The sequence below is a fragment of the Camelina sativa genome, chromosome 7 (genome assembly GCF_030686135.1).
Source record: "Camelina sativa cultivar CO46 ecotype springtype chromosome 7, ASM3068613v1".
Taxonomy (NCBI): Eukaryota; Viridiplantae; Streptophyta; class Magnoliopsida; order Brassicales; family Brassicaceae; genus Camelina; species Camelina sativa.
The window spans coordinates 32,684,135-32,710,205 of NC_141886.1; the positions used below are offsets into that span (position 1 = coordinate 32,684,135).

At 35.4% G+C, this 26,071-nt stretch overlaps 5 protein-coding genes and 1 pseudogene across 6 annotated transcripts; 2 read left to right on the forward strand and 4 right to left on the reverse strand.

Annotated features, from left to right (window-relative positions):
- The first annotated feature begins 322 nt into the window (after positions 1-322).
- LOC104703696 (uncharacterized) lies at positions 323-2,021 on the forward strand. Its single transcript, XM_010419753.3, has one exon. The coding sequence runs from the start codon at positions 460-462 to the stop codon at positions 1,783-1,785; it is 1,326 nt and encodes a 441-aa protein (XP_010418055.1). The 5' UTR covers positions 323-459; the 3' UTR covers positions 1,786-2,021.
- A 132-nt stretch (positions 2,022-2,153) lies between these two features.
- Positions 2,154-3,293, reverse strand: LOC104703697 (uncharacterized). Its single transcript, XM_010419754.3, has 3 exons — positions 3,047-3,293; positions 2,669-2,871; positions 2,154-2,579 (listed from the first exon to the last, which is right to left on the reverse strand). The coding sequence occupies exons 1-3, from the start codon at positions 3,134-3,136 to the stop codon at positions 2,327-2,329; spliced, it is 546 nt and encodes a 181-aa protein (XP_010418056.1). The 5' UTR covers positions 3,137-3,293; the 3' UTR covers positions 2,154-2,326.
- Positions 3,294-5,715: 2,422 nt separating this feature from the next.
- Positions 5,716-9,848, reverse strand: LOC104703698 (uncharacterized protein At4g04980-like). The gene is made up of 8 exons (XM_010419755.3): positions 9,669-9,848; positions 8,776-9,108; positions 8,591-8,686; positions 8,382-8,505; positions 6,795-8,299; positions 6,540-6,704; positions 6,307-6,459; positions 5,716-6,226 (listed from the first exon to the last, which is right to left on the reverse strand). Exons 1-8 carry the CDS (start codon positions 9,738-9,740, stop codon positions 6,029-6,031), a joined length of 2,646 nt encoding a protein of 881 aa, XP_010418057.3. The 5' UTR covers positions 9,741-9,848; the 3' UTR covers positions 5,716-6,028.
- A 1,670-nt stretch (positions 9,849-11,518) lies between these two features.
- LOC104703699 (COP1-interacting protein 7) lies at positions 11,519-15,368 on the reverse strand. 2 transcript variants are annotated; one of them, XM_010419756.3, is made up of 8 exons: positions 14,855-15,368; positions 14,566-14,742; positions 14,242-14,428; positions 14,115-14,161; positions 13,845-13,997; positions 13,553-13,737; positions 11,997-13,462; positions 11,519-11,899 (listed from the first exon to the last, which is right to left on the reverse strand). In XM_010419756.3, exons 1-8 carry the CDS (start codon positions 14,911-14,913, stop codon positions 11,768-11,770), a joined length of 2,406 nt encoding a protein of 801 aa, XP_010418058.1. In that variant the 5' UTR covers positions 14,914-15,368; the 3' UTR covers positions 11,519-11,767. The 2 variants fall into 2 exon arrangements, with proteins under 2 accessions (XP_010418058.1, XP_087316129.1); XM_087460003.1 differs by having other exon boundaries at positions 14,115-14,158; positions 14,855-15,159.
- A 730-nt stretch (positions 15,369-16,098) lies between these two features.
- On the reverse strand, positions 16,099-17,509 carry LOC104705152 (putative 2' cyclic ADP-D-ribose synthase BdTIR pseudogene; annotated as a pseudogene).
- Positions 17,510-20,869: 3,360 nt separating this feature from the next.
- On the forward strand, positions 20,870-22,800 carry LOC104703700 (NAC transcription factor 25-like). The gene is made up of 3 exons (XM_010419757.3): positions 20,870-21,157; positions 21,324-21,631; positions 22,053-22,800. The coding sequence occupies exons 1-3, from the start codon at positions 20,971-20,973 to the stop codon at positions 22,578-22,580; spliced, it is 1,023 nt and encodes a 340-aa protein (XP_010418059.1). The 5' UTR covers positions 20,870-20,970; the 3' UTR covers positions 22,581-22,800.
- The last annotated feature ends 3,271 nt before the right edge of the window (positions 22,801-26,071 follow it).

The window sequence follows — 26,071 nt, forward strand, 5'->3', positions numbered from 1 at the left end:
TTGTAGGTAGGATTAACACATATATTTGGGATTGGTCCTAATTTACAATTTTACTTGTACGAAAGTATTAAATGGTTAGCTAGCTTAGTTACCTTATTATATTATCTAAAAAACATAACACAAAACTTCTATTTTATTTCAAGAACTTTGATCATCAATCAAAACTAAAACTCTAACCACACTCTTTAAATGATAGTTTAGTAAGTCTTTGCACTTATTATATATTATTTTGTATTGGTGATCTTTCTCTGTCGCCATTTTAAAATAAATAATTACATTCATAAATTCAAAATATTGATACATGTATGTATCTGTATGCCAAAAACAATATAAATTTATTAAATTTTCTTACTAAACAAACAAGTATCATCACATTAATTCACACACCCTCTTGCCTAAAAAAAAATCTCTTACAGAACAAGTCTGGCTTTTGCAAACATTGTCTGAAGAAATCAAAAGATGGAACAGAGCAAAAGAACAGAACAAGTTGTGTTATCGCAGAGATTAAAAAGATTGATCGTCTCCTTTGTTTGTTGTCTTCCCATGTCTCTTCTCGGTCTCCTTCTCATGCTTCTCTTACTCTACAACAGCTTCTCCGTCTTCTCTTTTCATCTTGATACAATCCCACCTGTTAAATCCACTCTATCACCAACTCAACACCAGATTCTTCATCATCATGCCTCAACATCATTATCTGAGTCAGACTCTTCATTGTTGCTTGTGGTGAAAGAAACCTCTTTAGGGCTCGTACAGAGGCAGAATGATTCGTCGACGAGGTTGGAGAGAAGGAAGAGGAGATTCAAGAGAAGAATCGATTCAACTTCTGCGATAATACAGCATTTACAAGTCAAACTAAGACAGAGATTCAAGACGAGGGTCAAGTCTTTCTTGTCCAAATCTTCTTGCGAGTCACTCTTCTTCATGACCTGGATCTCCTCCATCGAGTCTTTCGGTGATCGAGAGCGATTCACCATAGAGAGCCTCTTCAAGTTTCATCCAAACAGCTGTTTGATCTTGGTCTCAAACTCATTTGACTGTGACAGAGGAACCCTAATCTTGAAACCCTTTATAGATAAAGGGCTTAAAGTGCTTCCAGTTAAACCTGACTTCGCTTACATCTTTAAAGACACATCAGCAGAGAAATGGTTTGAACGATTGAAGAAAGGAACATTGAGTCCAGGAGGGATTCCATTAGAGCAAAACCTCTCCAACCTGCTGAGATTAGTCTTGCTCTACAGATACGGCGGAATCTACTTAGACACAGACGTTATAATCCTCAAACCTCTCACCGATCTCCACAACGTAATCGGAGCACAAGCAGTTGATGCAGTCACAAGAAAATGGAGCAGACTGAACAACGCGGTACTCATCTTCGACAAAAACCATCCTTTGCTTAAGAGATTCATCGACGAGTTCTCGAGAACCTTCAACGGTAACAAATGGGGTCACAATGGTCCATACTTAGTCTCGAGAGTCATTGCAAGAATCAACAACTCCCCATCTTCAGATTTGGGATTCTCTGTTCTTCCACCATCTGCTTTTTATCCGGTTGATTGGAACAGAATCAAAGGATTCTACAGAGCGCCCACGAATGAGACCGAGGCTAATTGGTTGTGGAAGAGGCTTGCGCATCTACGTAAAAATACCTTTGCTGTTCATCTTTGGAACAGAGAGAGTAAGAAACTTAGGATTGAAAAAGGAAGTATCATTCATCAACTCATGTCTCATTCTTGCATCTTTTGTAACTCTTCTTCTTTACATTTTAAGTTAAAACATGTAAAGTAAAATTTTCACAAAAAGAGAGGGAGAGAGATAAAAGGACATGCAGATTTGCTGATCTATCTGCCACTCTTAGGAGACGTACAAATAGGCCATGTATATTTTGTAAGTTGTACATCTAAAGTCTGATTTTTTTTGTTATTTACTAGACACGCTCCAAAGCCATTGTAGCATACATATTTACATTCTTTATTATGTGTTCAGTTTTGCATATCATGCCAATGAAAAGTTAGGTTTTTTTAGTTTTTTTTTTGTCACAACGACCAATTGTAAAAGCGTAATTGACCAGGCTAATTTGCAGGCAATAGAATTGAGTCCTTCTGATTTGTGACCAGAGGCTAACAAGTAAAGACTAAAGAGACATAAATCACATCAGCTTAGAACTTGAATCTATTTCTCATATACAAAACAAGAACACATTGATTCAGGCAATAACATCACAACAACAATGGCTTAATTCTAATATCATAACAAAACAATGGTCTAAGATGATAACAACAATGATCATAACTAAAAACTATTCTAAATCTGAAGCAGGTGGTAAGTTCTATATGCTACTCATTCGGATACCAGGATCTCTACTAGGCTGAAAGTCTTTGGCCCTCGAAAGGGTCACATAGTAAAGCTCGGAGACAATCCCCGTGAGCACTATGAATGCTGCTCCAGCCCCAAACACGCCTTTCCTAAGTGATCGACAAGAAGGAGAAGAAGTGTTCCCAAAGTAGACACGGTACTTTGTATGGTAAGCGTTTCGTACAGAGCCAGCAAGTAAACACACTTCTGCTATGAAGAAGAAAACCCTGCAACAACCATATCATCCCAATCCGTGACATTCATATTATGACAACAACACAAGAAAGATTCAGCAGGGAAGAGAAAAGCATATTACCAGGTGGTGATGAAGAGAAACACTGCCCAAGATCTAGACCTACTTGGTGTCAAGGCTCTTCCACAGCATAAACATCTGCTGGCCACCATGATTAAGAGCTGACTCGCCAATAAGATCAAGAAAGAACCAACTCCGAGACCTGTTGCTATATCCTTGTCATACACACAGTAGCTTAAATCTCTTGACTCTCTAGAAACTTGCCACTGCAGCAAAAACAAAAATCAGGACAAAATCAAGAAATGGTTTCGATTGATTTCATCTCTAATCTCGTCAAATCCTTCCCAAAGTTTTCAGCTTTCTACGAAACTAATTGAATTTTACAAAACCCAAAAGCAAATCAATGTTCGAAGAAGTAGAGAGAGAGAGAGAGAAACTGACGGTGGTTCTACGCTGCTCTGCAGCAACAGCAAGACCAAAAGATATGAGATCAAACACGAACACCAGAAGCAGTAGCAAAACGGAAGCCATTGATACCAGCTTAAGTCAAATCAACAACTCTAACAAAACCCTAAACTCAAAATCTCTTCTTTCTTCTTCCTCCAGTCCAGACTCTTTCTGGATACTAACGCCTAGGCGAAGAAGTCAGAAACACACTCTGCTAAGGAAAGAGGAAACTTGTGAACGTAGGGGACACGTGTTATTTATTTTGTTTTATTTTGTTTATTTTGAACAAATATTTTTATTTATTTTTGTGGACCAAGTTTTTATGCTTTAAATAAGATGGAATTTTCAAAAATGATATTTGTCTTTAAAAAATTCCCCTTAAATTTTTTAACATAAGAGTATAAGTGTGTAATTTTGTAAAGGCAAATATGAAAACTATCTTTTTATGTGTGAAAAATATTATAAATATCCTATAAATATTTTTAAATATTTTATAAAAAGTTTTCAAAAACTTTAAAATACTTTTTAGAACCGCATAAAAACATTTTAAAATCTCATAAAATTTTACAAAAACTTGATCGAGTCTCCTAATAACAATTATCATCAAAAAATACTTATAAAATATTATAATATGATTAATAGCCATTATACTTTTTAATTAATATAATTTCTTTCGTATGAGTTACTAATTTTTTCTTTTGAAAACTAAAAATTTAATATAATAAGATAGGAGGGGTCCACCATTTATCCCATACTTTTAACTGAATTCTTCAAATAAACAAATATTCATTAAATATTTAATACTTCAAATATATATAGATATTTACGTGACTTAAATAAACAAATATTTTGGATAGGTCTTACAATTAGTTAAATTAATCCTTTGACCAAAACAAAATCTTAAGATTAATCCCTTTTTTTTTTCTTTAGATATTTCCTAATCATATATACTCGGAGATGTATTATATTGTGTGTATAGAAGTCATTAGTTACGATCTTTAACATTACCAAGCTCTCTCATAATTTTCGTGCACTCCAAAACATATATCCTCATTTTTCTTCGAATGATCATACAATGGAACACGACAAAGAACTGCACACTAAAAAAGCTAAGGACTGTTGTAGTCCCAAGCTCTGCTGTTCTATTGTGTATGTAGCCTTGATCTCCGGTGGACTTGCTGGTCTTATAGTTTATCTAAAAAACACCCCCTCAGTCCCGGATATCTGGACCCACAGCCGCCGGTGCGACCGGAAATAGAATTAGCTCTATGGATTTCACGGTGCTCAATATTACACAGACACGTCTTAGTGCAAAGTGGGACTTGTTGATAAGGGTCCCTTACAATCTTCCTGATAGATATATATGTCTTAATGGAGATGTTCAAGCTTCCTTGTTTTACAAGAATTTTACTATTGCTACTTCATCCCGACAAAAGTAAGCAAAATACCCTTTTTTTTCTTTTTTCTTTATTCATGTTTTAGAACTAACTGAATCCTCCGTAAAATCAGATACAGCGGTCTCCAATATCAATCGGCTCAGATTCTTAGGGTTTCAGCGGTCGTTTCTGATAAAGATATTAGTGGATTGATTGGGAAAGACTTAACGGAAGATGTCAAAGAGAAGAAGGAAGTGCGTTTCGGGTCGCGGGTTTTTCTTACGGATTGCAGAAAAAATAGGGCAGAATTTATGGGCTTTAGGTGCCATGAAGAAGCCACTTTGCGGTTCCAACCTGAATCCGAGATGAAGGCGACTATGTTTGGGAAACACTCAGCATGCTTCAATTTTTAAGCAATGTTTTAGTTTGTTCTTGTTTCTTTAATTCACCAATCATTTTTTTTTTTTTTGTTACAACTTTACTAATGAAGGTTTTCTTTACGGAATAACAATGCCACTATTAATCAAACAACAACAGGGAGATCTAATTCTTAAAAAAAAAAACAGAAGATGATGGAAGAGATAGAAAAGATTAGTATTGATTATTTTTTGAGAATAATTCATGATCATATATAAATAGATCATCAATCAACACTCAACAGGGTCTGTTGCACATACAACGACGACGGAAACCACGGCAGTCACCATATGATGATTACTCGCAAAATATGTCATGTTGACATGAGTTTTTATGTACATGTATCATGATGATATGAATTGTGAACCTGTAGCAATGAGCATAAGCAAAAGGAGAACGGCTGTGATCAAACGAGGAGAGACCTTCATTATTTAAGAGACAAAGAGTGATAGATTGAGATAAATGTTCCGCAGACCTAATAGGCAACAAGATGGAAACTTTTATATATGGGACTAAAGATGGATAAGATAGGGCTATATATGTATTTTGAATACATTATATAATAATTCATCATCTTGGACGCCTTGTTATAAGATAGAGAGTGGTTGTTTAACCACGATATTGCCGTTTCTTAGGATCATGCTTTTATCACGTTTCTTTGGTTTGGTTGTGAACAGAAATATAAAATTGGGTAATTAAATGAAACAAAATTTGACCTGTCCACAAGTTAACTAAGTAAAGATGTAAAACTTATATACATATAATTTGTGAAATAGCTAATGATGTTATGTCTAGTCGGGAAAAAACAGAGTTAAGCCTTCTAGTGCCGTCATCTAAATAGATTGAGACATTTAGTTTACAAAAAAAAAGTTAAGAAAGAAAATGTTTATAACAGCAAAAAAACAATATTACATAACACAAAGGTTTATGGAGAGCCTTTCTATCAAAAGACTCTGCATCTCCAAGCTCCCATGAAACTTCTATATCCTATTTTTTTTTCAGGGGGCTTCGGAATTACAAACTCAAAAGTCAAAACAACAGTTAAAGTTTTATACATATACATAAAATCTTTTATCATTTGGTATCGAATATATTGGATATATTTTAAGTTTTTTAAAAATGGCAAAAAGGAGTATAGTAGTTAGTATAACTTGTGAAGATGATGATATGAACGATGGAACCATCATGGGTTCTCAGGATCAGTTTGGATCTCATGAGCCAACTCTCTGGTTAAGGAATCAGCGCGATCGTCGTGTCCTCCAGCAAATGTATAGACTTTGAATGCAAACTGAAATGCCCTCCAAAGCATTTTAGCACTACCTACTGCCTTCTTCAAGCTCGGTTTCGCATCAGGCGACACAAGCTTTTCTTCTCTCTTTTCCTGTAAATTTGATTAAGACTACAGTAAGAAAAAAGGCTAGAAATGGAGAAAATGTTTTAACATTGCTAGCTTTTAGTTACCTTCAATGCAAGTTCCATACAACTTGATGAGATATCAACCATTGTCTCCTTGATCTGAATAAGTATATTAAAGTCAAAGTGGATGTTGTGGCTCTGAAACTTCTTGGCTTCTTCATCTTTGGTTCGATCAAGAGTGTCAATGTCTCCTTTGATCTATTTAATTAATCAATAAATCATTTTTGGATCTTTATGTTACATAGTGATATTGAAATGGTTTAAAATTAGGTACGTACCTTTGTGAAGTAACGTTCGACTTTATCTAGAAGCTGATTCAAAGGAGCTTCTATCTTCCAGTTCTGTAGCTCGGTGATCATACCATGAAGCTTCTTGTACAATGCAGCTGCCATTCTCATTGCCTCAAGTTTCTTCTGAGGAAACCCTTCACATCGGGCAAGAACCTACAATTTTAAAAATATTTTTACTAATCAAGAATCACAAAAACAGAGGATACATAAGTGAAGATAATAAGATGTTTGAATGTTGCTGACCTGTGACTCATCAGTTAGGTTTTCAAGAACTGATTCTACGCGGGCGTGGAAGCTAAGAAGGTCAGTCATGTCTTTAGTCTGAAACTTAGTGATCTCAATCTTCAGCTCATTGATTGACTTCATGTACTTTGCAATATCGTCTTGTATTTGCAGGAAATATGCAGATTTCTTTGTGATCTCAGCAAGTGCATCAGCCATTCCTTGTTTCCCACCAGCTGGAGCGCTTCCAGTTCCAGCTTTTCTTCCGCCTCCGCCACCGGTTTTTGCTGCAGGATCACGCCCTTCTACTTTCCCTTTAAGGATTCTGTAAAGGTTACCTAATTGGGTTGACCTTTTCAGTTTTGTAGCTGCTTTCTTGGGACGCAAGCTTCTTGCTGCTCCTGGAGGGGGCGGTGGACCTGCTGCTCCTGGTGGGGGTGGAGGACCGGCTGCTCCGTTCGCCATACCCATTCGAGGTGGTGACGGAGGCGGCCCTGCTGCTCCAGTTGACTTAGCCATAGGAGGTGGTGGCGGTGGGGGTCCTGCTCCATTAGCTAGAGGCATAGGAGGTGGAGGAGGCGGTGGTCCACATCTTCCATTGTTTGTCATAGGCATTGGTGGTGGCGGTGGTGCTCTGTTCTGCATTGGCGGAGGAGGAGGCGGTGTTGGTGCCGCTGCAGTTCCTGGAGGCGGAGGGGGCTGTGGTGGGGCTACTGTAGTTCTTGGAGGTTGAGGCGGTGGAGGGGGAGGTGGTGGAGCAGCGCCTTTTAAAGGCATAACTGCTGGTGGCGGAGGAGGTGGCGTTGGTATTGCCGTGTCAGAAATACGTGGTGGTGACGGAGGAGGAGGGGGAGGAGGTGGTGGCTGTGAAGGTAAAGATGCAGTTTTAATAATAGATAGTGGAGGAAGAGGCGATGGTGGCAAAGGTTCCGGAGCAACTACAGATCTTTCTGTCTGATTAAGTTTGGCTTCAGATGTTGAATCCAGTGAAGCTATCTTCATGATAATATCTTTATCTTTATCAAGAACAACAGATTCTTCTGTCTCCATCTTCACATCAATGCTCTCTATATCATCCGTTTTTGGCTTGAACTCTTCAACAACACTAATCTCAGCTTCTACATTGCTTTGGTTTGGTTCCTGAGCTTCTTTCTGTGACAAAATGTGTATAGCAAGTCGCTTAACATCGATAGGACTAAGCTTCTCAAGTGCTTGAACTCTCATATTCCACAAAAGATGTGACGCAGAGTTTGCAAAGTCCCCAACTCTTCCCGGTGAACCCATCATTGGTTCTGGTAGAACTGATCTTGGCGTAATTGGTGACCCGCAAAACGAGTTTCTACTATCGAATGATGATTTGCTATCGGAGAATGAATCAGATGGCGATAAAACTCGACTGCTCGAGGATTTAGCTGTCCGTGGACTAGTGGCTTCTTTCTTCTCTTCTTCTTCATCAATCTCCATCATATCAAACCTCTCTTTAGACATCTTAATCAATCCATCTAATGCAGCTAACACCTTTTCCACTGCAAAGAAAACAAAACATTTTAAAGAGTTTTCCAATTCAAAACATTTTTAAATATTTTAAAAAATGGTTTTTCTTGTTACCTAGTCGATCAGACTGGTTCTTTCCGACGCTGCTACTCCAATACTTAGATTTAGCTATCCACTCGGGGTTATCAATCCAGGAATCTCCAATGGATTTCAAAGCATTAAAGAAATGGTCAAGAACCTGTGGGAGACATTTGATCAGTTTTCAAGGAAAGTGAAACAGCAGGACAGAGGAAAACATATATTTTGGATCATGGTTTGAATACCTTATCGACATTTGCACGTCTAATTTCCGAGATATGTGAGCTGTGGATGATCTCAGGACAAAGTTTCTGGAGATCTTTCATTGTATGCATCACCATCTACACAGCATAACAAGCAAGTGAGTCATAATATATATATAAAGCATCTTGATGCAATTAATAAGGAGAAGACTTTGTGGTTTACGTACATCGGTTATGGAAGGTGAACCGTCAAGAGAAGAAAGATCAATGATGTCTCTAAAGGTAAAGATCTTCCTGCGAAGCTCCACCATAAGAATGAAATTACCAGTCCATTTAGGTGAGCTGCTTGCCTTGGGGCTCTTAGCTTCTTTGTTGGAAACATTCTTGAGCATGCCTATAGGCGAAGAAACACGTCTTGATGATGTGCTCCCCGATAATATTGACTTAGATGATCTAATCGATATGGGTGAAGAAGAGGAAGGTTTAGGTGAAGAAGAAGAAGTTTTAACATCCTGCTTGCTATTCTTGCTAACTTTAGGCGATGCTTGCCCTTTTACAGGCTGCAACAAAAAAAAATAAAGAAATAAATTTAGAATCAAATTTTGCACTTTGGAAACGTTATAATGAAAATTTTGTTAGTTCTTTTATGTTTAATATAAGAGTATTAGAGTTAACTCAAGTTTCAAGAACCATCATAACAAACAAGAAACCATAAGATGCAGCTTTTCATGATGGTATATATGAGCAAGAAAGATCTACCATGAACGATTATAAAAGACTACATGAGAATTTGGTATGTGTTTTTGGAACTAGTTCATATAACCATAACTCCTAGAGACAAGAAAGTTATTAAGAGTTTTGTATGAATCATATGAATAATTTCCAAATATATCAAATGATTTTTGTGGATATATATACATGTGAATAATCAAAATCAATCAAGACAATTATAGCATATAATCAAGGATATATGTGAATAATTTCCGAATATATCAAATGATTTTTGTGGATATATATACATGTGAATAATCAAAATCAATCAAGAAAATTATAGCATATAATCAAGGATATATGTGAATTATCTATGTAATCAATCAAGAATTAAGAACAAGTGTTTTACCTGCAACTTGGTTGATGATTTACGACCGAACAACATTGTCGTTTGGATACCAAAACAACCTCCGGCTGTCATGAGTTGCCGGCGACTCCGGCTTTATAATGTCAATAAAATATAATACTATTTTTTTTTTTGGGTGTTTCTGTTGAAAAATTCAAAATAAAAAAATGAATATTTACAGACGTGTTCAAAGCCTTACAGCAGAAGATATTGATAAAGAATAAACATCACAATCATAAAAATTTCAGAATCGTGCAGAGCAAATCTATTTAGTTAGGGCTTGAGGCCAATTTTGTGCTGATGAGACTTATGGAACTTTCTCAAGAGAGAGAGAGAGCCAAAGGAAAACAAATGTTGAATCTCTCTTTTTTATGGGCAAATCTTTGTAACCCCTTTCCTAAAATCTATATCTCCTTTTTAGTTAATTACCTGTGTGAGTACTAATTATCTCATCTTGGTTTATTGTTACACCCATTCTGTTTTACTTGAAGGATTAAACCTTTTTCTATTTTGATTAATTGGTAACAGAAAAATAAAACATTTTATCTTGTTCAATGATAAACACAGACAAAAAAACAAACCAGGCTTTAGTTTTAGAACCTACACAAATCTGCGGGTACTATATACTACACAATGCCTAAAAAAAGATTATAGTGAAACAAACTTGAATGCAAAATAAATTTTAACCAGGGAATATTAATTTGTTTTACATGTAAGACATCAAACAACATAATCACATAACTCTTTCGAAGATTTTGTAGCTGTAGTGACGGTGAAGTTCTTGTTTACAAACTAAAATAAAACCCACTATCTCTAAGCAAATAATTTTTCTTCAAAACAGTCTTACACACATATATATTTCAAGTTCATTGTTTCAAGATAGAAATTACAAAGTTTCTTAACAAGACAAACTCAAAAGGAATATAGATTAATAAAATTATAGTAATGTTGTCATTGTAACACTATCCATATTTAAATCTTGTAGAATGTTTGTTTCCACCAAAAAAGACTTTTAACTTTCAAGTAATGAAAGTATAGTTCCTACTGATTATAAAATGACGCAATTGTTCAACTACGGTTTTGCAATTTTTAATTATAAAAATCTGTATATTTTAATACTTTTACTTTTGTTCAACCCTCTGTTGTATACCATTTTTTTGTTTGTAAAATGTGCTAAGACATAGTCTATGTTATTTTTGTTGGTTGCATCTTTATAACATGTGGTTTGCGTAAAAGCAAATCATATGTCAACTTTATAAGTTAACAATTTTTTAATATGATTTTACATGGAAAAATATTATAAGCTGTTTCGCTTAGTACTAGTCAAAGTTTACAAATACAACCGGAATTATATTCATGCATCCAACTTATATACAAATAATTCATGCATCAAACATTAGCTTTATCAACTAATAAACGCGTTGTTGACTTGTGGGTTATCTTTACAACCCGATTTTATTGTGCACTAATAAATTGAGTACATTTTATCTTTTATCATAGGCCCAACAAAAAACCCATTAATCTGTCCATCAGAATTATGCTTCCACAGAATTATTTTAATGCTTTTTCTGAATTATCACGCATCCATCTCACACTAATCTGTAAGATACATCTATATTGACTAGTCATTATGTGTTAATATGATCATTTCAAACATTAAGCCATTAATAATAATGAACCACTCTATTGATTTGGTGGATTGCATTTGGACTATGAGATAAAGACACAAAACAATCACAAAAATGCTCAAAATACTATAGGTTATTACTTATTAGGTTTTGTCAATGTGCAATAAGAGATTGACATGCATGCAGTACAACCTTTTTGAAATATTCGAATGTGCAATAAGAGACTAAGTACACTTATCTTTTGTTTATATAATCAAAAAAATTACAAATTCATAAATCACTTTTTTTTACCCAAACAAATTACAAATCACTATTCAGAAAACAGTTTGAGAAAATAATAAACAAAATAATCGTATCACCACCACCTGACTTATTTATGAATGTATCAAAAGAATTTTTGAAGTGACCAAAACAATGCGTTCTGTTTCCAATGGTTTTAACTTATAACTGAATTAACCGTTTTTCTTCACTCACTTATGTTGCCCTTTCACGAGGCGAAGGAGCTCGGATCGAACCTTTTCGAGATGCAGTCATGGCTGATCTCTCAGCGATTCTTTTCTGCCTTTCCATAACAAGATTCTCTATTCTCATCCGCATCTCCTCTTCCTACAATCCCAAAGATTAACCGCCGGCAAAAACCTAGGTAAGAATTAACATAATTCGATCGGAAGAAAGAAAATGCAATGTTAGAATCTTTTCTTACCTTTTCAAACTTGTTCTTTTGAGCCATTGTTCTGCTAACTAATGTCGGTTTCTTTGCAGTCTTGGACATGGTTTCAGCTCTGGTTCTACTAGGAGTTCTAGACTTACGAGCATCTGGGTTCTTCACAGTGGTTTTCTTCTCAGCGCTTGAGACGATCTTATCTTCTTTCTCCTGAGCTGTTCCGTTACTGGATAGCCTTGCATTCGCTTCAGCAGAGAAGTCGATCGAGTAATCATTAGCCAACGAGTCTCCTGAATTGCGTTCAGGAATCATACATAGATCATTTGGTTCCCATGAATCACGCTTTTCATTCGTATGACCGTTGTCAATGTCGGAGGCTAAAGCAATATCTGCAGCCATGTCTGGTCTCCACCGAGAGTCATAAAGATCATCAGTAGCTAGCGATGATGAATGGACCATGAAAGAATCATCAACGAATTCTTGTTTCTTGCTTTTCTCAGAAACTTGAGATGTCAAAATGCTGTCATCAAATGACATTCTCCCGTGGTTGCTTTCTGGTTTCCTATTGGAAGAAGTAAACCAATCCTCTCCACTCCCTGACTTCTTCACCAACGATTCACCCCTAGCATTATACATGTCTTTGCTTTCATCCCCAAACATGTCTGATCTCTTTAACATTAACATACATTCTTCAGTCGAGTCCCTCGTTCTTGGAAGCCTACGCGCACTATCCTCACTTTCAAAATGATCAAAGTTCCCTCCTCCTCCATTTTCTATATATTTCTGAGTTGTGATGATGGAATCACCAGAGGCAGTGTTCTTTGTTTGCAAGCCATTAGAATTCGCACCCACACTAGCGCCTCTATGGGTGGAATGCTCCTCACTGACGACATCCATCGAATGTACATCTGAGCCATCGTCGTGCCTCATCAGGATATTCTGGAAAGAATCCCAATTCTCATTGCTTCGTTTTTCTTCACCAGAGACTTCTCCATCATGAGCTATTTTTTCCTTGAGCAATCCAACAGCAGCATCTACAGTCTCTTTGATGGAACCATTGTCCGTAAACTCATTTCCCTCCATTTCTCCGTTTCGTCCCTCGGGGGTTATGTAGTTAATATTACGGATGATAACAGTTTTAGATGATTTCTTCCGGTTTTTCTTTGATCTACGAGAGTTTTTACTCGTACGAGAGTGTCTTTTACCTTGATCTTCCAAAGATGAAGCAGAATCATCGCTGGCCGAGTCAGATTCACTAGATTCACTTGATTCACTAGACCCATCTTCATCAGAATCCCCTTTCCCTTTTTTCTTGGAAGTTTTACCCCTTGAAGGCCATGGCATGTTTCCTTGGTGTTGATTTGGCATAGGTTGCATAGGAGGGTATGGATAGCCTTGGTATGGAGGAGGGTAGAAGTACTGAGGCATATGGTTCGGCCATCCCATTGGTGCTTGAAAGTTTGGAACACCGGAAGGATGTTGCTCTAAACTAACTGACTTGTCATCTACAAATCAGCACTTATTCATATTAGTTAAAAAAATCTTTTCGCCATCTAATAATGAAAGAATTAGATCAACTACGACAAGGTACCTACCTTTATTTTCAGAGTCTGTCCCATTAAGTGATAGCGCAGAACCTTCATTGGTGAGTATGATCCCTGAGGAACCCAACAGTGACATGTCCACTGGAGCACACGCTTTCACAGCTGCTAATTCCGCCATCCAAAGGCCATCTCCGTGCTTCTTCTTCCATAGTTCCTTGTATTTTACACATGCTTCCCTGCGTAATGATGAAAAGTACAAAAATATTTCAAACTGATCTCACAGCAAATCAAATGGAAGGAAGTTAAGAAACCAATGACATTGGTTGAAGTAGTATTTACATACCTTAACCTTGACGCTCCAAAAGCATCAGCAAATAGAATAAGATCATCGATACTATCAATTTCATAACCAGCAACAACGCCTCGTGCATAAGCCATCGCTTGCTCTCTCCGAAGCAATGTCCTCCGGGTTTCAAGAAGACGTTGAAGCTGAATCCTGGTAAATGACACAAACAAACAAAAACACAGATTAGTCAACAAAAACTTATCCAATGGGTGGCAGAATGCGTCAAAAAGAAATTGTATTAAGTTCCATAGTTATTAGAAACGTTACTTTGAGGTTTCCTCTCCTGCAACCTCATTGCCATTCTCAGATCCCTTCTGTAGTGATAAAAATAAACACTCAATTTACCAAACAAAAACCAGTAACTGAATAACAAACTGAGAAACCTCAAGTTTACCTTGGATGACTCGTTCGACTTCCTTATGGGATTAGCTTTACCATCTTGTGTTTGTAACTGCTCAGCATCAGCAGCAGCAGCATTGGCGATTTCATTAGCTTGAATAGAATGTTCAATCTGCAAGATCTCTTTCTCCAGAGTCGCAAATCTCTCGATAATCGCAGGCGTGTTTACAAATCTCACAAACCTATACAAAATCACTAATCTCTAATCACTAATCTCTCAAAATTGACATAATTCGAATCTGAATACGGAAATTGTCAACAAAAAAAAAAAAAAAAAAAAATCGAAGAATCGGGGGATATCAGGGGAATTGAAAATTACCGATCAAAAGTGGATTTGGTGAACCAAGGAGAGTGAGAAGAAGGAGGATGAAGAGAGATGGAGTAACCGCCTTTAGAGATCTGATCTCTAGCGAATTTGAGATGAGAGACGAATGGTTCGAAGATTCCAGAAGCTAGCTTCTCCTTCTTACTCCCACAGAAGAGCACCAGATCGAATCTTCCAAAAACCAAAAATCCAAACACAATTCAACTAAGGAAGATCAATTAAGCAAAGCAAATCGAATGAGAGAAAGTGAGAGAGAGAGAGAGAGAGAGAGAGAGAGAGAGACCTGGTGCGAGTAGGAGTGAGTTGAAACAAAGCCGAATCGAGTATAGCCCGAGAATCCATGGCGGTGGTGGCTGGCTACGGAGAGAGAGAAAGAGAGAGAACAACAATGAAGAAGCCTTCTTCTTCTTCTTCGTCTCCTTCCTTCGTCGAAGAAGATAAAAGGGGAGAGACATGTTGACTTGAGAGAGAGAGAGAGTGAGTTTATAATACTTTGGATTTGGGGGATTCGAAGCTTTCGGTGACAGCAAAGGATGAGTTAAGAGTTTAGGAGAGAGGGGCACATGGTTCCTTTGTCATCTCATTAGTGGAGGAAGAGAGTAGTGACTGACCAATTACATTAATTTTTGTGGTCCCTTTTCAATTATGTTGTTTATGCTCCTCCTCGATCGTCTTCCTCTAATTTTTTTTTTTTCCTAATTAATCCATCTTCTTATAAATTACTAATTGTTAAATGATTTTATCTTTGTTTCATTTTCCTTGTCGGCTAGAGATAATATATATATTCATAGACACCCAGAAAAAGAAAAAAAAAAAGAGAGTCAACATGTATAAAAAGCATGCATTTGCAGCTGTTAAGCAAACATAGTAAAGGCCAAGTGGTGTTTATTTAGAGCCCACCTCAACGGTTAGGAATTTTAACTCTTCCTTACTGGAGTTAAAGTAGGTCCGATTTTACAAAAAGAAACTAAAGAATGATTTTGATAAAAGCTCAAAATAGACCTAATTTAGTGATCGCCTTATTTGATCTTTTGACTATAGTTAGTGAAATCAATATCACTCTTGTAGATGTATAATGTTAACACGGTACTTGTCTGTAACAAGGGTACTTTTTGGCGAGACATTAATTCATAATGATTCATACACGAGTTTGGTTGGATGCCCTACACAAAATGTTCACTTTTTAGTTGAATAATTTCTTCTTTTGAATTAGTTTTCAAGCATTGTGCACTAATTTATATACAAGAGCATCCAAATTCCAAAGAGACCAGATTTTTTTTTTTTTTTTTTTTTTTTTTTTCTTTTGCTATGAAACAAACATTTCATAAAGAAACCACGGACATTTGACTAATGGAAGGGTACATTCTAGAAATTCTTTCTTATTTATGTATGATCATAGGTTACAAAAAAAAATTCCAGTTTCTGGAAAAAAAAAACTAACAACTTCTTACAAGAATGAAGTTATCTGGAAAAAAATGAGTATGTAAAAATATACAAAGTACCTTTTCAGTTTATTTACTATATATATCAAATTAAATTAAATAGAATGAAGGAGAAAATAACACGCTTTATATGTTATTGAGCAATTGATTGACCTAACTAAACTATGTGCTTGTACGTGGGGTTAATGCTCATTAGTTTCTTCTCTTCAACTTCTAAGAGGTTCTTCATGACTGCATCCGATGCCATGGCCAAGAGCTTTGACCAGTCTCTACACAATAGAATACATAAATTAGTAAAATCAATTAATTAATCACATTTACATTTTTACCAAATAAAAATCTATGAGATATAAGTTTTTTTTTGTGCAAAGGAGACATAAGCTTTATTTTTCTGTTTATCTAATATTTCTTTGTAGATTTTCATATTGTATAACCATCAGAAAAAAAATATATTCAAATTCCTTACTAATCAGAGATTTTTCTACTCTATATATAAATAACAAAAATCTGCTGCCAATGGGTTTATTTTACTATAAAACTTGTCACGCGTAAAATCCAATAAACACCACCACTCTTTTGATTGCAAAGAAAAAAAAGTGATTTTATGAGTTGCAATATCCTTTTCTTGTTAGTTAATTAATTTGTTAGTTAATTAATTTGTCAGTTAAAAACTGTGTTTGACTGTTTCAAGTGTTGTTGACTTGTTGTATTGGTCTGCTTAACGTTTCAATGAGAGCATCTTTCCAGTGCTTTTATAGAAAAAGATTGCAAATACGAAATGTCAACGTAATTTTCATTCATATTTTTATATTGCGTTTAAGATTTCTAACAAATTCGTAAAAAAAAAAACTTGTGATCAAAGATAAACTAATATCCATATTCGAATGTTTCATAAGAGAAATTCCTAAGTTTTCTTTTAAGCTAGAAAAATATATAAATATGTAAGTAAATGAACTGTATATTTAAGAAATCATAAATAAATCATGATGGAGGAAAAAAACAAGAGCATACCCAGTAGATGTATCAAACGTGAGCCCTACGGTATATCTTGCTTCCTTAAGAGCCAATTGAAACCTCCGGATCTCAGAAGCTGGACGTGTCCCGTCGTCTTTAACGCAGAGTTCCGATGGCTTGACATCCCAAAATATAGGGATGACTCTTTTCTTGTTCTCCATGAGCAATGTGAGTTCATGGAGACAGAAGTAAGAATCGCAGTAACGAGGAGAGAAAACCGCAATACCAACCTCGCAAGTTTTGATCGCCGCATCGATCTCCACGAAAATCTTGTCCCCAGGCTTTAAGCTCTTACTATCCAAGAAAGTATTCAAACGTAGGCTAGTGAAATGATCATATAGTAGGCCTGAAATACTCTTCTTGGTATCGATCCCACGATGATTGATGAAAATATCACATGGGTTTGGGCAAAGTAGGGTTGGATTTGCTATACATCTTGTTGTGTGTGCGAGTTTTGAGGAAGGTGCTAACAAACGTTGCATCGAACAGTTTTGAATTGATAAAGAAGAAACAAAATAATTGCGCGCGCCAAGTGAAAGAGTGAGTTAGCGATAAAGACTGGTTTTAATATCTTTTTGATAATTGTGTAAGAAGAACTGGTTTTAGATTGGTAATAAATAGATATGTGTCTTGCTATATATATATGATGGTTATAGGCTTTTAGCTGTGGTTTGTGAATTGAACCAAAGAGAAACAATTTAAATACGCGTCGCTCTAAAACTTATTTGTGATTTTTTTTTTATATAAAACTAAGATAGTTTAGAAAACAAATTGTTTAAATTTTGAAATTCGTATATAAACAGTTTTATATTAATTTGATTTTCATAAATATACCATACTTCTTCAATTAAAACAAATATATAAAGGCTATTTAAAAAAAAATCTCATTTCTTCTATTTATTATATATACTTTTTTCTTTAAATCTTGGATAAAAACAGGTATACTCTAAATCACGCTAAACTTAAAAAATCTTCAAATTATGATTCTTGTCACGCTAATACTGAAGGAAGAATTCAACGTTCTTTTTCTAACATATGGACTTCAAGAAAATACCTCAAGAAACGAGTAAAATCTATTCTTATCTTTGACTTGCTAGCATTTTTTTTGTCTTTTCTCGTGTAGGTTGAAGGAAAGATTAGAGAAAACCCTTCAAAGACGCACATATACTTTAATTATATCAAAAACTATTTACGTAGTAGCTAGTTATACCTTTCCTTCGGTTCCTTTTAATACTAAAACCCGTTCGTTGAAGAAGGAAGTAAAAGTGATCAACTGTATCTAGAATCTAATACTCGAATTAGAGGACAATATTGGATTCCTAATATAATTAAATCATACATTTATAGCAAAAGCAGAAAATTGGTAAATAAAAGATAGAAAATCATTTTGTTGACATGATACAAACTTTTATGCATCGTTCACGTCGTTGCTTTCCACACATCAGATTTGTGATCGTCCGTACTAATATTTAAACATTTGGTTAGTGGCGAAAACAGTGAATCCATAACAAAAAAAATACTATATATAGATTGATCATTGATATTCCGTCTCTCGTGAGAAAACGTGAGGCAGCTCGGTTTCTTCATCCTTGGAAGTATTGGTCATCACCTCATCCACCACCATCTTAACCAGGAACTCACCGCTCCCGTTCTTAGCCAGAAGCTGTTCGAAACCCTCTCTTAGCCTCAAACACTGCATGCAGAGACAAAACACGCAATTGGGGAGTCTACAAAAGTCCAAGCGGTAAATAAAGGGAGATATGGTGCTCTTTTTCGTGTCTTTAAACTAGTGATTATAGTGCAAGATGTATATAGTTTCATTACTTCGGTTTTTCTTATGTTCTAGTTAAGTTTTTGTGTGAACGTACGTTAAAATATACTTAATTATATGAATGTTTTGGTGTTAAATCATTATCTGCCTTCACTATAACAGTATTACTTAAGTATGAGCCATATACGAGGAGTAAAAAATTTTGGACAAAAAATTAGTGAGAGTAAATTTTGTCATTATCCTCGTAAATTAAAAAAAAACTTCATTATCCTCATAAATTGTTTGAATATTTACTTTTACCATAGAAGATATTAATCAATTTTTTATCAATATGAAAAAAGCCACTAAAATGCTAACATTAACATTAATATTCAGTATTATAATCAAAAGAAAAAAGTAAATTACCTTATATTTATATTTATTAACTTATATTTATTGAAATTTATCAAAATATAAAAAGGTATTTTTGTAAAATCATAACATAGAATTCCCTTTTTGCGCACATTGGGGTATTTTTGAAATTTAGCATTGAAAATCCAATGATAAAATTATAATTGCTCACTGAAATAATAGGCTCAATGGGCTTATATATGTTCCCAAATATTATATATATATATATATATATATATATTTAGAAGATTGTGTTTAGGTTTTTGATTTTTCACTTAAAAAAGCATGGGTCAAACATATTTATATTACAATATATAGTCTACAATAAATTTTATCAAACTTAAATAATTAACTATAACAAAGTATTTCTATGAGGCACCTTAGAATATTTTGATAGAATTCCTTTATAAATAAGGAACAAAGATGTTAACACATCCATGTTCAACAAGGCGGAGATGCGGTAATAACCCGACCCACAACCATATTGAATATTAGTCTCGTCGAATACGCTGAACCGTCCAAAGAATAAGTCTTTTGGAGACTCTGATGACAATCAGTCAATCATGCATAGTGTCAAAAAGAAGTATCACAAAAAAATCTAACTATTGTAGGCCAAAAACCCTAGCCTAATGTAACCCATATCTCAGCAAAACCTCAATTCAATCAACCCAAACTCTTAGGTCAGGCTGGTATACGTATAGCATCGTTGACTCAAAAGGCAGGCCCATGATCCTTTCATTAAAATTCCTTTGAGGCCCTAGCATTTTTGGTTTTAAGGGGCATGCCAAGTGGCCTACCCTACCACTTCAGCATGACGCCCATTAGTTAAGATTATAGGCATACCTCAATGTGAACTCATGTGATCTTTTTATATTACCACGTCCTAGTGACGTCCACCGAAATGTAAGAAAACATCCTAGCAAACCCAGGACAATAATCTCCTGAATAGCGTCCTTCTTCTTCGACAAAGAATATTAGTACATACACCTCGTGTAGTGGCTGCATGCAACGAGCTGATTCCAGTGGCCACCGTACCTTCCGACGACAACTTAACCCTATATCATCAAAAGACCACTCATTCGCTGTCCTGCATAAGAATTCATGCTGCTAAATGTTTTAAACTTGTTTGTACTCATGGCGAATCCATTTGTTAAACAGCTTATATAATTTGGACTCGTATACCTTATAGGGCAACTCGCCATTACCTTTGGAACGAGAAATAATTTGAAAGTTTTGGATTACTGTAGTTATATATATTAAATACTTTTAAAATTATCAATGTAAAAATAAAAATGTTTAAAAAAAAAAAGATATTTTTTAAAATAAGTATCTTAAAGTAGGTATTTCTAACAAATCCGCATATATATATAATCATAATAGCCTAAATAGATCATAAATATGATCAGTTGGACTAAAAATATATATAAGAAATAACTCTACAATTTATAATTTTTTATAAAATCTTACAAAAGAAAATATATACCAAAAAGAGGTATGTGCGTGATGTGTAGCATAAGAAAGGCATGACATAAGGCAGTTCGAAAAAAACCTGCCTTTTCTCCAAAGTTTAATGCCTATTGGCCGCTGATTCTGGGCCCCACGATTAGCCACGTGTCATTTTCTCGTCAAGGGACCCACCCCAGTTCGGTACTCATATGCTCACACAAACCTAACACCTACTATAATATTTCTTCTCGCCTCTTCTTACGATAGATTTATACTGATCTCTTCCAACTTATTAATCTCTCGAGGATCATGAGACTGATTTCGTGAACTGAGTTGATGGAAAACATGGGGGATTCGAGCATAGGGTCGGGCCATCCGCATCTCCCTCCCGGGTTTCGGTTTCACCCGACTGATGAGGAACTAGTGGTTCATTACCTTAAGAAGAAAGCTACTTCTGTTCCACTTCCGGTCTCAATCATTGCCGAGATTGATCTTTACAAGTTCGATCCTTGGGAGCTTCCAAGTATATATGCTATATTATATTGTTCCTAATTTATGCTTAATGTTTGGATTAAAATGTACTAAACTAATTTTACACCACTGAAATCTATAACTACTATTTAAAATTAATTTGGTGTAAATAACTATGATCACTTGGCTGATGGTATTTAATTTGTGAATGATTTTAGGCAAGGCGAGTTTTGGAGAGCACGAGTGGTACTTCTTTACTCCTCGGGACCGGAAGTATCCGAATGGGGTTAGGCCGAATCGAGCAGCAACTTCCGGTTATTGGAAAGCCACTGGAACAGATAAACCGATATTTACGTGCAATAGTCACAAGGTTGGCGTCAAGAAAGCGCTTGTTTTTTACGGTGGAAAACCTCCTAAAGGGATAAAAACAGATTGGATCATGCATGAATATCGCCTCACCGATGGTAACCTTAGCACCACGCCTAAGCCACCTGACATAGCCACGACAAGGAAAAACTCACTACGGGTATGCACAACGATCTTAACATCCACTAGAAATTTTTGGGTTATCAAATTTGAGTCTCCGTATATAGATTCTAAGATACCATTTCAACACATGAAAAATGTTTTTGTTCCTGAGTAATGAAATGTTTAGCTACTATGCAAAAAACCTCATAAGAAATCTAAAATAACCCTAAATATATTAGCACATTGTTTCAGTAGCCTAAAATATGTAGTTCATCAATTTAAATATGTGTTATTTTCCACAATTTTAATTGAATTCTAATCTACAATATTGTTTCACGTGGGAAACTTATATCGAAATCTATTTTGGGAAAACTAGGATACTTTACTCGTTAAATCAATGCCAGCTGACGTTATTATTATACATACAATATGCATAGTTTGGTGTGTTGATTAATGTACCACAAATCAAAACTTTGCAGCTAGACGATTGGGTTCTATGTAGGATCTATAAGAAGAATAGTTCACAACGACCAACTATGGAGAGAGTATTACTAAGAGAAGATCTAATGGAAGGAATGCTCTCAAAATCATCTGCTAATTCTTCTTCCACATCAGTTCTAGACAACAACGACAACAACAATAATAACAACAACAACAACAACAACAACAGCAACAACAGCAACAACAACAACAACAACAACGAGGAACACTTTTTCGACGGTATGGTCGTCTCTTCAGACAAACGTTCGTTGTGTGGTCAGTACCGGATGGGTCACGAGGCCTCGGGATCATCTTCATTCGGATCTTTCCTATCGAGCAAAAGGTTTCATCATACAGGTGATCTCAACAATGACAACTACAATGTCTCTTTTGTTTCAATGCTTAGTGAGATTCCTCAGAGTTCGGGATTTCATGCAAATGGAGTTATGGATACGACGTCGTCACTAGGTGATCATGGGGTTTTAAGACAGGCGTTTCAGCTTCCTAACATGAATTGGCACTCGTAATCTATATAGATATGTATGTATGTATTAATGCACATATAGTTTACACAGATATCATCTCTGGGAATATATATATACACACATACACACTCACACGATCTCACATATGTATACGTATATGTTTATAGTTTACGTAAGAAAGGTGTATACGTTTCTTTTAACTCCATAGTTGCAAGATGTATACTAATAACAGAAGCTAATACTGATAGTATACTTTTCCCTAGATAAGTTACCTATATTAAATATGCTACACGTTTATGTCTTGAGGTACATCAATCTGTTCTTCCTTTAATGCAACTTGGTTCAAAATATTTTTTTATTTTATTTTACGTAATATATCAGGAAAGATGGAATGAAGAAAATGTTTGATGAAAAAAAAAAAAAAACACTTTCTACAGACTTACAATGCAAACCAGCCGAGATTTAAAGCATGTAACAGATTAATTTCCCCAAGAGAGAAGAGAACAAAGTTGATATTTCAAAGACCCAAATAATTCCATTTCATCCCATCGTGCAGGCAAGTTACTCAAAAGGCCCCAACATCATTCTTTATCTATCACCTTATTAATATTCGAAGTAAAACTACTAAACTAGACAAAGACTAAGCCATGTACGAAGTTGCTGAAATTTTTAGCTTTTTTCTAACCTCATTTGCAGAGTTGTTTTTTGGCTTCTCACTTAGTGATGTTAAACGGACATACCCGGTCCTTCCAAGCCCTGTCTATCAAATACTAATTGACTAATCCATTTAGGCTCATTTATTTATTGATCCGTTTAAACACTGTCCATATGAGTCTTCGATTTATGCGTCCCTTTTAGGCCCGTTCATTTTTTTTATGATTTTTTTTTTTTCAAAACTGTTGGTTGTAAATTTTTTTTTTTTGGTGTGAACAAGGGAACAAACCGTTCCCCTTACTTTATTAAAACTGAACTACAAAGAATTACAAAAGATGATGTTTGTTTTTGCCTCGTTCTATTCTGTTGGTTGTTAATTGTTTAATATTGAAGAATCAAACTTCCTGAAGAATTTTGAAACCAATTTTGACAGAATTTGTTAAGAAGTGTCAACTAATAATGACAAGTGCAGGAGGAAAGCAATGCAAGTTGTTTTTGTTGCAAATCAGCTTAATTTAGCATAGCTAGACAGAAGATATAATCTAAATTCACTTGTCAAAAAACGAAGAACCAAAACCTTTGAATTGAGACCTAAGACCATCTTCGTTGCTTATTTTTGGTGAGTGTCTACACATTTTTTAAAAGTAAATAACGCATGAGCTTTGTTAACGGGATTTGGTTTTGTCTACATCTCCGGGACCTAGTACAGAACAAAATTGCAATCACAACTGCATATGATACAAACACTACTTTGCCTAACACTACTATGTCTATCTTTATTTTCTAAATGAATAAACTATCAAAAGATCTCTCTATCTTGTTGATGGGGCGACATCACACATCTTGTGTGCATCTCTCGAGAATACTTTGAAGCACGCAAGTCTTTATGAAACCGCTTCTTGGTATTTATATCAATTGCAAAACCCATAGGATTGACAACTTTCCTATTGTACAACAAATAAAAAAAATATTATACAACAAATAGGAATTGGGAGATTAACAATTGCACACAAATTTTCCTATTATACAACAAATAGGAATTTTCTATTATACAACAAATAGGAAAGTTTCTCTCCATGATCCCATCTTGAATCTTCCATTCAAGATGTTTATCGAGCTCAGCAGCTGCCACTTGGCTTGTCCAAATCGGCCTTAAGCTTATGTACTCAAACTCTTCAATTCAGCTTCTTGTACTACTTCCTCTTTTAACGTCGGAACTAGTACAAGAACTGCTTCAGACGTTTGACATATCCTCTGATATATCTAACTGCAAGGTTCTTGATTCAACACCTTATCTTCTCTGCTTTGTATCAATCACTATGTCAGCATGATCACCAAGTGCTACTTAAGGTTTGATGTACAACAATTGTATCAAGTAATACTTCATCCTTTGTGTCTGCTCCACCAACATTTGTATCATGTAATGCATTAGCCTTTGTGTCAGTTTTATCTAATACCCCATCTGACCAGGTATGGATTTTGAGCACCAGAATTAAAAAGCAATCACGTGTTCTTAATTACAAAAAAAACTATATATGTATTCATTATCAGTCCTTCTTAGCATGAAATAAAAACTAATCACGTGCTCTTATAATGATCATTAAGTTTGTAACTTGTTAGTTACAACCAAACAAGTTACAACCAATAGAAAAATATTCCCCGAAAACCAATAGAAAAAGAAAAAGAAGAATCTATTCGTACTATTACTTTCTTTCCATGTGGAGATGTTCTTATAGTTTCTGGATCTTTGTACCAGTCATCACAAATTTAACCCATGCATTAATTACATGGTCCCCAAAATTTCACAGTAGAGTACGATAATAGTAGTCTTGATACATCATACATCATATTTAATTTATTTAATGGGCTAGGAAAGGTCGTAAACTCCTAATGTATGTGTGGTTCTGCTTCTTCACAAGTTGTACAAACTTATATTGATATTTTGTATATCATCAATGATATAGATTGAACATTAAGACTTGAAAGAAAAACATGAGGCGTAGAGATTTTCAGGCCAGAGTCTCTCAAGAAGGACATGTTTTTGTCTATATTTGTAGTTTATGAGTTCTCTCTATCTATCACGTTTTTCACATGATTGATTTTATGTCATTATGGTAACAATGTGTGAATTGTTATGTAATTTAGCTAAAGCTTGCAAATTGATGCAGCATATCTAGGATAATTATTTGTTACTAATTAATTGATTATTTATATTCTTGTCTAATGCTTATTCTATTTTAGAGTTTATTTTCCTACTAAAAACCGATAATGAATGTTATGATGTGGCTTGCGTTACATAACCGGCTGTCCACATGCGACAGAACAAAAAAATGTAACTCGGAACAGCAAGTGGCATGCAGCTTCCGTGACAATGCTGAAGAGTCCATGGATCACTTAATTCTCTCTTGCCCATTTGCTGCAGGAGTATGAAGGACCTTAGCTCTGCCTCTCCTTAACGCAAACTATTCCACAGATTGGAGCCAATTGGTTGCTTTACTCACAAGCCAATCACTCCTACGCCTCCACCTATTTCTGTTTCGATACTTGTTTCAATCCACCATGTACCATCTATGGCGGGAACAAAATGCAAGATGACACGGTGAGATCCGTGCATCGCAAGCTTGATTTATCAAGCACATTGATAAGAATATCAAAAACCGTCTCAGCTCGATCACAACCATGGGAGACCAACGCTACGCCGACGGCCTATAGCTTTGGTTCTCCACTCGACACAACTCGTAGGAAGTATCTTGATCTATCTTTTCAACTTTCTTCTCAGTTCTTAATGTTTATCTCAAACCAACTTTAAACAAACTGAAGTATTCATTGTACAAAGAGTTTTTTGGTTGAGTACAATTTTACTTTCAATTCAAAAAGAC

Excerpts from the sequence above, each read along its gene's own strand:
- LOC104703696 (XM_010419753.3), top strand. The coding sequence starts at position 460 with ATGGAACAGAGCAAAAGAACAGAACAAGTTGTGTTATCGCAGAGATTA.
- LOC104703697 (XM_010419754.3), bottom strand. The coding sequence starts at position 3,136 with ATGGCTTCCGTTTTGCTACTGCTTCTGGTGTTCGTGTTTGATCTCATA. Across the intron at positions 2,872-3,046 it reads CAGAGCAGCGTAGAACCACC|TGGCAAGTTTCTAGAGAGTC; the intron begins GTCAGTTTCTCT and ends TTTTTGCTGCAG. Across the intron at positions 2,580-2,668 it reads TTTCTCTTCATCACCACCTG|GGTTTTCTTCTTCATAGCAG; the intron begins GTAATATGCTTT and ends TGGTTGTTGCAG.
- LOC104703698 (XM_010419755.3), bottom strand. The coding sequence starts at position 9,740 with ATGACAGCCGGAGGTTGTTTTGGTATCCAAACGACAATGTTGTTCGGT. Across the intron at positions 9,109-9,668 it reads AATCATCAACCAAGTTGCAG|CCTGTAAAAGGGCAAGCATC; the intron begins GTAAAACACTTG and ends TTTTTGTTGCAG. Across the intron at positions 8,300-8,381 it reads GAACCAGTCTGATCGACTAG|TGGAAAAGGTGTTAGCTGCA; the intron begins GTAACAAGAAAA and ends TTTTCTTTGCAG.
- LOC104703699 (XM_010419756.3), bottom strand. The coding sequence starts at position 14,913 with ATGGATTCTCGGGCTATACTCGATTCGGCTTTGTTTCAACTCACTCCT. Across the intron at positions 14,162-14,241 it reads AGTCGAACGAGTCATCCAAG|AAGGGATCTGAGAATGGCAA; the intron begins GTAAACTTGAGG and ends TTATCACTACAG. Across the intron at positions 13,738-13,844 it reads TTTGGAGCGTCAAGGTTAAG|GGAAGCATGTGTAAAATACA; the intron begins GTATGTAAATAC and ends ATCATTACGCAG.
- LOC104703700 (XM_010419757.3), top strand. The coding sequence starts at position 20,971 with ATGGAAAACATGGGGGATTCGAGCATAGGGTCGGGCCATCCGCATCTC. Across the intron at positions 21,158-21,323 it reads CGATCCTTGGGAGCTTCCAA|GCAAGGCGAGTTTTGGAGAG; the intron begins GTATATATGCTA and ends GAATGATTTTAG. Across the intron at positions 21,632-22,052 it reads CAAGGAAAAACTCACTACGG|CTAGACGATTGGGTTCTATG; the intron begins GTATGCACAACG and ends AAAACTTTGCAG.